The sequence below is a fragment of the Gorilla gorilla genome, chromosome 1, assembly GCF_029281585.2.
Source record: "Gorilla gorilla gorilla isolate KB3781 chromosome 1, NHGRI_mGorGor1-v2.1_pri, whole genome shotgun sequence".
Classification (NCBI taxonomy): domain Eukaryota; kingdom Metazoa; phylum Chordata; class Mammalia; order Primates; family Hominidae; genus Gorilla; species Gorilla gorilla.
The window spans coordinates 193,324,016-193,334,132 of NC_073224.2; the positions used below are offsets into that span (position 1 = coordinate 193,324,016).

Consider the following 10,117-nt stretch of genomic DNA (forward strand, 5'->3'; position numbering starts at 1 on the left):
TTTGAGATGGGGTCTCACTCTGTCACCAGGCTGGAGTGCAGTGGCACGATCTTGGCTCACTACAACCTCCGCCTCTCGGGTTCAAGCGATTCTCCTGCCTCAGCCCCCGAAATAGCTGGGATTTTAGGCGCATGCCACCACACCCAGCTAATTTTTGTATTTTTAGTAGAGACGGGGTTTCCCACATTGGCCAGGATGGTCTTGATTTCTTCACCTCTTGATCTGCCCACCTCGGCCTCCCAAAGTGCTGGGATTACAGGTGTGAGCCACCGCGCCCAGCCTCTCTGAACAGATTTAACCCTTTCTTCCCCCAACTTTTTTTTTTTTTTTAACTGTACCTTGTCCCTCTGTGATAGTATTTACCAATGCCTGGTTTATTCTGGAGTCACCTGTGTATGTGTCTGTCTTCCCCACTGGACTGCGACCCTTAGAGGAGAGGGATCATGCGTATATATATTTTAGAGATGGGGTCTTGCTATGTTGGCCAGATTGGTTCTGAACTCCTGGCCTCAAGCAATCCTCCTGGCTTGGCCTCCCAAAGTGCTAGGATTACAGGTGTAAGCCCCCGCACCTGGCCTTTATTTTATTCCTTACTCTGTTATGCTGTCTGGCACATAGTAGATGTTCAGGAAGTATGTGCCGAATTGAGACCCTTTTGCTAACCTCATCGCTAGAATGAGGAACAGGATGCCTTGTATGTGGTCTTGTTGTTGAGAAACTGGGTCCTCAGGTGGCTGGGAAAGCTACTTGTCTTCCTTGTCACTGAGTGCTAGAGTCATCGGGTGCCTGTGTCGTCCGATCAGGGAAGCTGAGCCACAAAAGTTCTTCCCATCTGAGCTTGCAGTAGGGTGACTCATCTTGTTATTCCTCTCATCCATTTCACCTCTAGATATGTACAAGCTGACCTCTGAATTGCTTGGAGAGGGAGCCTATGCCAAAGTTCAAGGTGCCGTGAGCCTACAGAATGGCAAAGAGTATGCCGTCAAAGTGAGTGTCTCAGCTGAATGCCAGGCTTTACTTTGCAAATAGTCATTCCTAGCTCATCTTGAACCAAATAAATGTTATATTCCATAAGAATGGGGACTCTGAAGCTGTATTCACTGGATTCAAATCTTGGTTTCTCTACTTACTGTGTACCTCGGGCAAGTTACTTAACCTCTCTGTCCTTCAGTTTTCTCATCTGTAAGATGGGTATAATACTAGAACCTATGTAGAATTGTTGTGAGGATTAAATAAGTTAATATAGGTAAAGTGCTTAGCACAATGCCTGGCTCATAGTAAGTTTCTCATTATTCTGACAAATGAAGTCAGCTTCAGGGAGTGGACAACCAGATTTGGAATTAGAAGGCCTACCTGAATATCTCTTTTGACAAACTATAACTGTTTGACTTTGGGCAAGTCATCAAATGTCCGTAAGCCTCAGTTCCTACATCTCTAAATGATGATACCTGCCCTTCGGTCTCCTGAGGCAGTTTTGAAGATGAAAATTAAAATATCCTGGGAGAGGTGGAAACACTTTACACGTCACAAAATGCTATCCAAGTGTTAGATGTTAGCATGATAGTGAGGATTAAAAACTAAGGTGACTGATTTGGTAACATCTGAATGATGTCTCAGAAAAAAAAAATTAAAAGAAAAAAACAAAACTAAAGTGACTGAGCACTCAGTTTTGGGGCAGGAGAAGTGGCTTCTGGCCTCATTGCTGCCTTTAATTAGCTGTAAGGCCTTGAAGTGGCTCATGTCACCCCTCTGTGCCTCCACTTGCCCTCTCCACATGGAAGAAGAGCTGGATCTTGAGCAGTGGTTCTCAAAATGTGTGCCCTGGACCAGCCTCAGCATCGCTTGGGAACTTGTTAGAAATAGAAGCTACCTGGCCCTACCTGAGACGTACCAACTCAGAAACAGGGGTGGGCCCAGCAATACAAATGTTAACAAACTCTCCTGGTGACTCTGACACTCACTAATCCTTGAGGACTACTGTTGTAGGAAGGGCAGTTGTGAATGCCACTATGTGTTAGAAGCCCTTAGAGCTCTAACAAAGCACACACAGATCCAGGTTTCCAGATGTAGGATAGGGTCTGGATCTCTGTAGCTTGACCAGATTCCCCACGTGAGTCTCATAGCCACCAAAGTTTGAGGACTACTGACCTAGAGAAAGGGTCTTTTTAAATCCAAGCTGATTTCAAATCACCCACCTGAGCCACCAGGTCAAATGCCACCTCACATTGGCAATCCCAGCCCAATGGGCTCCTGAAGGAAATGTTTTCTCTTCTTTGAACCAACTTTCCACAGTCCCAGCTGCGGGTTAGAAGGTTGAGCAAGTCTGCTAAGCCACGTTCCTTTCAGCTGGAGTATTGCTTCACATGGTAACAAGAGCACTGTCTCAATTTCTTTTGGGAAACAGATCAGTATAAATTACAAGTGATTTTTAAAACATACGCCTAAGTGTAAATAGAAAAATTAGGCCAGGCATGGTGGCTCACACCTGTAATCCCAGCACTTTGGGAGGCTGAGGTGGGCTGATCGATCACCTGAGGTCAGGAATTCAAGACCAGCCTGGCCAACATGGTGAAACCCATCTCTACTAAAAATACAAAAAAATTAGCCGGGCGTGGTGCATTCCTGTAATCCCAGCTACCTGGGAGGCTGAGGCAGGAGAATCCCATGAACCCGGGAGGTAGAGGTTGCACAGTGAGCCGAGATCACACCACTGCACTCCAGCCTGGGCGACAGAGCAAGACTCTGTCACAAAAAGAAAAAAAAAAAAAAATGTTAGCGTGGCGTGGTGGCATGTGCGTCTAATTCCAGCTACCTGGGAAGCTGAAGTGGGAGGATCACTTGAGCCCAGGAGGCAAAGGTTGCAATGAGCCAGGATCGTGCCACTGCACTCCACCCTGGACAACAGAGGGAGACTCTGTCTCAAAAAAAAAAAAAAAAAAGATTGATATATCTGTCTAAATGTGGTAAAAACCACAAACATAAACTGATTTTCAAAAGTTTCAATACATTTATGGATGAGAGGTATATTTCTTCAAGGTTGGATAATGGGAGGAAAACCTGGCCCTTCCTCCACATCCCCCCTGGCATCTTTGAGGCAAACACTGGACTCTGGCTTGGCAATTCCTTGGTTTCAGCAGTTCTGCCCATGTTTCTTCTCTCCCCTACTCTTTCAAAGCTCCCTAGAGATGGGCTACTTCTCCAACATGGCCCCACAATACTTAGCTTATTACAGCTTTTCCTATAGGCACCCAGCTGATCCTAGACTCTCAAGGTTGGGATGGAATTTCAAGATAACCCTGAATTTCCTCTATGACTCCCCAGATAGTTGTCCATGTTCCGCTCCCGCATCTCTAGTAGCAAGAGCCCATTACTTCCTCAGAGAAGACTGTGCTGTGGAAAGCTTGCCTGCTAGAAAGTTCTTCATGACTTTGATCTGAAATGCTTGGGGAATGAAGTTGAATCACTTCTGTTCCCCAGCACTACGCCTCTCTACTCAGATAATGGGCCCACCGTGGTTTATAAACAGACACAGACTTATTTAGAAAATTACAGTTGGTCACGGATGTCTGTGCCACATCATATCGGAGAAGTTTGAAGTCTCAATGAAGGAAGAGGATGTCATTGTGCTGCCCACTGTGCACGTTGGAGCTGTAAGGCAGAGCTAGGCTCTGCAGATTTGCTCACAGGCTCGGTGTGCAGTGGTTTGAGGCTCCAGATGGGTCCAGAGAGCTTTGCAGAGGCTGCCAGTCCCTTTGGAAACCACCCTCCCATCTGTTGGCTTATCTGTTCCTTCAGTCAGCATTTGACAAGCATCTCAGGTAAAAGTGTGGAGGGGGAGCAGCCCACCGTATCACAGGAGAGACAAAGCCTCCAGATCCTCGAAGAAGTTAGAGCATCTAAGCAGGTGTGGGATAGCAAGGGCTTAGGAGTCAGCTCTGGACTGTAGGCAAATGTTTCATACCTCCCTATCTTTTGATGTTGTCATAAAGGTCAACTGAGATTATGTAAATAAATTATTATTGTTTATTTATTTATTTATTTTTTGAGATGGAGTCTCTCTCTGTTACTCAGGCTGGAGTGCAGTGGCACAATCTCGGCTCACTGCAACCTCCGCCTCCCCAGTTCAAGTGACTATCCTGCCTCAGCCTCCTGAGTAGCTGGGATTACAAGCACCCACTACCATGCCTGGCTAACTTTTTTGTATTTTCAGTAGAGACGGGGTTTCGCCGTGTTGGCCAGGCTGGTCTAGAACTCCTGACCTCAGGTGATCCACCCACCTCAGCCTCCAGAAGTGCTGGGATTACAGGTGTGAGCCACCACACCTGGCCATAAATAAATCATTTAACACAGTATGTGCCAGAGAGTAAGTTCTCAGAAGAGGAAGAGCCTACTTCTGCCAGGGGGATCGTGGAGGCAGCCTCTGAGCTGGGTGTCAAAGCTTTAGCTCCTCGCCACGGTGTCCTGCATCAGCCTCTCCCTCCAGCACGAGAAGATCCTTCAGTAGACGCAGTAAATGCTTACCCTTAAGGCAGAAAGAGGTGCCCACGGGAGGAGAAGCTGAGTAAGGTAGCTCTTTGTCTTGCCGGCTGCCTCAGCCTCCCCTGGGCAGCTGGGGACAGCAGCCTCATTCACTTCCTTGGTGTTGTGCTTGGCCAGAGTGGAACGGGCTCAGCTGGGCTGGAAAGCCCTGAGGCCAGTCTGCTGCTTTGCCAACAGAGCCACAGTGCCGGTGTCACCAAGGCCTAGGCCAGACTTCTGCTGGACACTGGATTTGGACTGAGTGTGGCCTTGCATTCTCCCAGAGGGCTCCTGCCAAGGGGCTGTTTGGAAGTCAGGTGGGTGTACATGACAGATTTTATTCTTCCCACAGATCATCGAGAAACAAGCAGGGCACAGTCGGAGTAGGGTGTTTCGAGAGGTGGAGACGCTGTATCAGTGTCAGGGAAACAAGTGAGTATCATGTGATTCTCGCTGCTTCTCTGGGGGGACGCTTGGCCACAGAAGAGGAGGCTATTTCTTACCATCTCCTGACTCCAGCATTTAGCTCTCATTCCTGTCCCCACAAGGCAGGTACCTCCTTCCGCCCCTTTCAGTGTTAGGGAGAGAAAGGAAAAGCAGCAGTAACAGCAAAGGAGCTATTATCTCTTCTGAAATACTGTAAATATCATCTATTCAGGCAAGTTAGAAGAATGAACTATCTGAATCAGTGGTTGTTGGGGGGAAATGGGGTTTTATTTCTTTCGGTACCTGTGGAAACTAGGTTGACTGAGTGTTGCCTGGTAGAAATCTTTAAGGACTTGCCTTAAAACCAAGATGAGGAGAACTGTTAAGAATATTTGCTGCTGTTTCTGCTCCTAGAATATTTACATATGTGTAGATACCAGTAAGATCCTGGAACCTTCTAGATAGCTGGGTCCGGCTCATCTCTAGCCCCAGTTCATTCTGCCCACCACCAGCTCCAAATGAGCGGCTCTCCCACTGTGGCTTTAAATCAGGGGCACCTCTAAGACTCCACTTCCCCCTCTCTCCCTCCACAGCAGGGTCAGCGGGGAGCCAGTGGCCTGGTATTGATGGCTTTGTCATTAAGCTTGGAGGATTGGAGGACGGGGGCTGCTGTTGATTTAACTCCAGGCACTGCCTCCACAATCTGCTTTCAAATTAGGCCATTTTGCCCATCTTATTTGGATGCCTTCACACTAGTAAAAGCCTCATATCTCCCAAAGTAGTCAGCATTTTTTTTATGAGGGACAGATTTTTATTTTCAGCCCTGCAGCTTCTTAGTTCAGCATTAGAGACTCTACTTGGTTTATTTTATTCTGTAAAAGAAAAAAAGCCTACAACACCTCCAATGTCCAGGCTGGTAGCTTCCCTACTGAGTTACAAGACGACCTTGTTGGCGGAGCACTGAAATACTCGGGCAGACAGAGAGTGCTCACCGGGGAAGGCCACAAGTGCTACAGCAGCCAGGAACGCGGCCGTTTCATTAAGCAGCGCTTAGCAGTTAGGGTCTAGCGGTGCCCACGTTAGGCCCCAAGTCTATTTGACAGATGTTTCCATTTTCTCCAGGCAATGTAAATACTGCCCCGTGATTTATGGGCAAGAGGGAGGGCAAGTAATTATTTGCTGCTTGCCTCCAGGACACACACCTACTATTCAGTGTTATTAGCCGCAATTGCTTCCAGTCGGCTGCAGATTTTATTCAGTTTAATGTGACCGGGACTTTTTTATAACTCTACCTAGTGGGTTTTAGGGCTGGGGTTTGACAGCACAGACTTGGTGAAAACACCAGAGACTAAACATTATGGAAAGATAAGGTGACCTGAATCTTGCTAACACCATTGGCTGCTTCCATACGCGGGTCTTTAATAAGCATTCTGATTTCAAGTTGGTTTCTGCCCCACTACCAGGTGTTGTATATTTTTTTCATTGTATATTTGTAAGTAGACTTTAATATATAATACCATTTCCCCCCTTTTCCCTCTCCTCCTATTTTCCCTATTTAAGGAACATTTTGGAGCTGATTGAGTTCTTTGAAGATGACACAAGGTTTTACTTGGTCTTTGAGAAATTGCAAGGAGGTACTTACCGTTGAGTATGTGTGTGGACTTCTGATTAAGACCCAGGGTGGTGATCATCCATCATGAATCCCAGAGACTTCCAAAACGAGTCAAGCTAATAAAAAGGATGAAGGACTTAAAAACTGCCCTTGATTTGGGAGAAGGGAGGCCGGAGGGAAGGATGATAATTAGCATTTTGCAGAGCTTAGAATGTCACCTGTGTGGGTATTTTATAAATGCCTTTTCATTGTAATAGGAGTCATATATAGATACATTTAGTCATCGATTTATCAATCCCGTTTTGACATGTTCACTGTTTAACTACATTAATTATGGGGTGGAAGCTCTCAAATACATTGCGAAGTCTAGAAAGGCTAAAACAGAGGAAGGAGGGTCCTATTGTTTGGGACACAGACCCAGGATAAAGGGGAAGCCTGAGAATGTGCCATCCTTCAGATGGAAAGATGCCATCACCCACACACATAATCACTGGGGTGTATACTTAAGTTGCTTTTCTGACATAATGAGGTGGGGTAGAGAAACCCTTTCCCTTCCCATCACTCCCCCAGTCTTAGGACACACTTGCAGGGATGTCTGGAACTGCATGGAGGGCCACACGGAGGGGCTTGGTGGTTGAGGGAGCGTGCTTTAGAAACCAACACAGCTAAAGCTTATGTTATGTCTAGCTCCATCACTTACTAGCCATGTGATCTTGGGCAAGTCACTTAACCTTTTCTAAACAATATTCCCTTCTATAAAATAGAGATATTGATAGCACCTACCTCACTGGGTTGCTATGAAGATTAAATGAGATAATTCATGTGAAATGCTTAGGACAGTGTCTGGTAGGCACTAAGGGCCCAATAAATGTTGGCTACTAATATTATTAAAACAATTTGGTATGCTGGGGGATGTCTTAGAAGTATGTAGAGTAGACCAGGTACAGTGGCTCACGCCTATAATCCCAGCACTTTGGGATGCCAAGGTGGGCAGATCACTTGAGGTCAGGAGTTCAAGACCAGCCTGGCCAACATGGTGAAACCCGGCTCTACTAAAAATACAAAAATTAGCTGGGCGTGCTGGCACATGCCTGTAATCCCAGCTACTCAGGAGGCTGAGGCAGAAGAATCGCTTGAACCTGGGAGGCAGAGGTTGCAGTGAGCCGAGATCACACCACTGCACTCCAGCCTGGGAAACAGAGTGAGACTCTGTCTCAAAAAAAAAAAAAAGTATGTAAAGCATTATTCTCTGCTTTTAACAGATTTGGAAACGAGGCTCACTACAGCAGAGCAAGCTAGGACCTAGTCATGAGCCGGTTTTCTGGGAATGTTCCCTAGCACATTGGGATCTGTTGTTTAATCTGGCAAGCGAACAATCTTTGGCAGTTCTTCCCCTTCTCTCATGCCCTCCCCATCCCCCCTAAAAAACAGTAGACATGTGCCATTTTTAGGACACAGAGATAATACCTTCAGCCCAGAAATGCTGGCTTCTAGTAGTAAACATAAACCACATGAAGCCAAGCCGCATGTTCCTGCCTGTGTCTGCCCCTGCACCACCCAATAACACATGACTGACTGTTAATTACATGTTTGAAATGCTACATGCAGATGGGATCCTCTGTTGCCATATCAGTAAACTTAATGTAGCTTATTGAGGCCAGAGCCAGTGTGGTTGGCTCAAGAGAGTCCATCCCTGCAGCAGTCAGACCACAAGTCCTGCTGGGGGATGTCTGCACAGACTCGGAGGCCTGACTGCCCTGGGCCTAAGTCCTGGCCTCACCCCTTACTGGTGCGTAATCTTGGGCAAGTTGCTCAACCATTTTTCTTTTTGGCTTCAGGATCTCTCTCTGTAAAACGAGAATAAGTGTACTACCCATTTTGTCCAATTGTGGTGAGAATAAGACAGTTTATTTCAAGAGTATTCCATAGCACATGGCACTAGTAACTACTCAGTAAATGTTAGCCATTGCCAACAAAACAATAATGAATGGGAAAGCTCAGGAGGAAAACCCATTTTTCCCCCCTTTTCCCAGGCCTTTACATGTCTGGCAAGGGTGTGGCATTTCCATTTGAAAGTTTGTGCTCTTATTTGGATCAGAGATAAGATGCAGGGGAGAAAATGTTGCTGCAGAAAGGCCCCCTCAGCTCCAAGTGCCTTCAGTTTTATTCCTTTTGATTGCAGAAGCCAAATCAGCCTCAGCATCATTAGTGTTTTTTGGCCCTATTTATAGTTGTTCTCTCTCGCTTCTGAGCTCCTCATAGACAGGTACAGAAGAGAGTAGTCCAGTTTTGTTTAACAGACATACAAGCTGGTACCTCCTCCGTACCAGGCCCCACACTTGGAGCTGGACAGGTAGTGATGAGTCAGCGGTGAATCCCTATGTCCCCACCCCAAGTTTTCCAAACTTGGGAAAACTTGGCCTCTAAGAAGTTATACGGCCAGGCACAGTGGCTCATGCCTGTAATCCCAACAGTTTGGGAGGCTGAGGCAGGCGGATCACTTGGTCGGGAGTTCGAGACCAGCCTGACCAACACGGTGAAACCCCATCTCTACTAAAAAAAAAAAAAAATACAAAAATTAGCTGGACATGGTGATGCCTGCCTGTAATCCCAGCTACTCAGGAGGCTGAGACAGGAGAATCGCTTGAACCCGGGAGGCGGAGGTTGCAGTGAGCCGAGATCGTGCCACTACTCTCCAGCCTGGGTAACAGAGTGAGACTTCGTCTAAAAAAAAAAAACTTATACTTACCAGAGCCCAAAAAGGCATTCTTCTGTGTCCCCTCTGCTCCCCAGGTTCCATCTTAGCCCACATCCAGAAGCAAAAGCACTTCAATGAGCGAGAAGCCAGCCGAGTGGTGCGGGACGTTGCTGCTGCCCTTGACTTCCTGCATACCAAAGGTGAACCCAGCCTTTGCCTTGGTGGGTGGGTTGGGCTGGCCAGCCTCTGGGTACCAAGGGAGGTGGTAGGCCAGGCAGAGGGCTGGTGCAGGAGATGGTGTGGCTGGAAGGCCGCTTGAGGTGTGAACATGCTCACCCGTGGGAGTTGGGGGAGAAACAGTCCAGGATGGCTCCTAGGCTTATGCTGCGGATGGTGGGTGGGTGGTGGAGCTGTTGAGCAGCACAGGGATACAGGAGAAAGAGCAGGGAGGAGAAAGAATAAATTTCACATTGAACAGGGTATGTGTGACTGTGTGTGGATGATGTTTCTTTTCTTAGATTCTTATCGTGTGAGGAATATAAAGCTCATACACAATACAACCTTCTTAGTGTGAATATCTTGATGTTATTCCTTCTAGTCTTAAAATACACCACCTCTGTCTCTTTTCAAAATTGGCATGATAGGATATATGTAGTTTAATATATCTTGTTCACAGTAAATGAAAAATCTATTTTTCTTTTTCCTTTTTTTCTTTTTTAGACAAAGTCTCTCTCTGTCACCTAGGCTGGAGTGCTGTGGTGCCATCAGGGCTCACTGCAGCCCCAACCTCCCTGGGCTCCAGTGATCCTCCCACCTCAGCCTCCCAAGTAGCTGGGACTACAGGTGTGTGCCACCACCTGGAA

At 46.8% G+C, this 10,117-nt stretch overlaps 1 protein-coding gene across 27 annotated transcripts in view; it reads left to right on the forward strand.

The window, feature by feature from the left end:
• Nucleotides 1-10,117, forward strand: part of MKNK1 (MAPK interacting serine/threonine kinase 1) — a 46,511-nt gene that overhangs the window by 22,442 nt on the left and 13,952 nt on the right. For 19 of the 27 annotated variants that reach the window (XM_055347949.2, XM_063699102.1, XM_063699115.1 and 16 more), the window contains 4 exons: nt 890-987; nt 4,871-4,950; nt 6,505-6,578; nt 9,350-9,454. In XM_055347949.2, coding sequence (XP_055203924.1) covers nt 890-987; nt 4,871-4,950; nt 6,505-6,578; nt 9,350-9,454 — 357 coding nt within the window. The remainder of the gene's footprint in view (nt 1-889; nt 988-4,870; nt 4,951-6,504; nt 6,579-9,349; nt 9,455-10,117) is intronic. The other 8 variants (XM_063699108.1, XM_063699107.1, XM_019017953.4 and 5 more) reach the window with 2 other exon arrangements.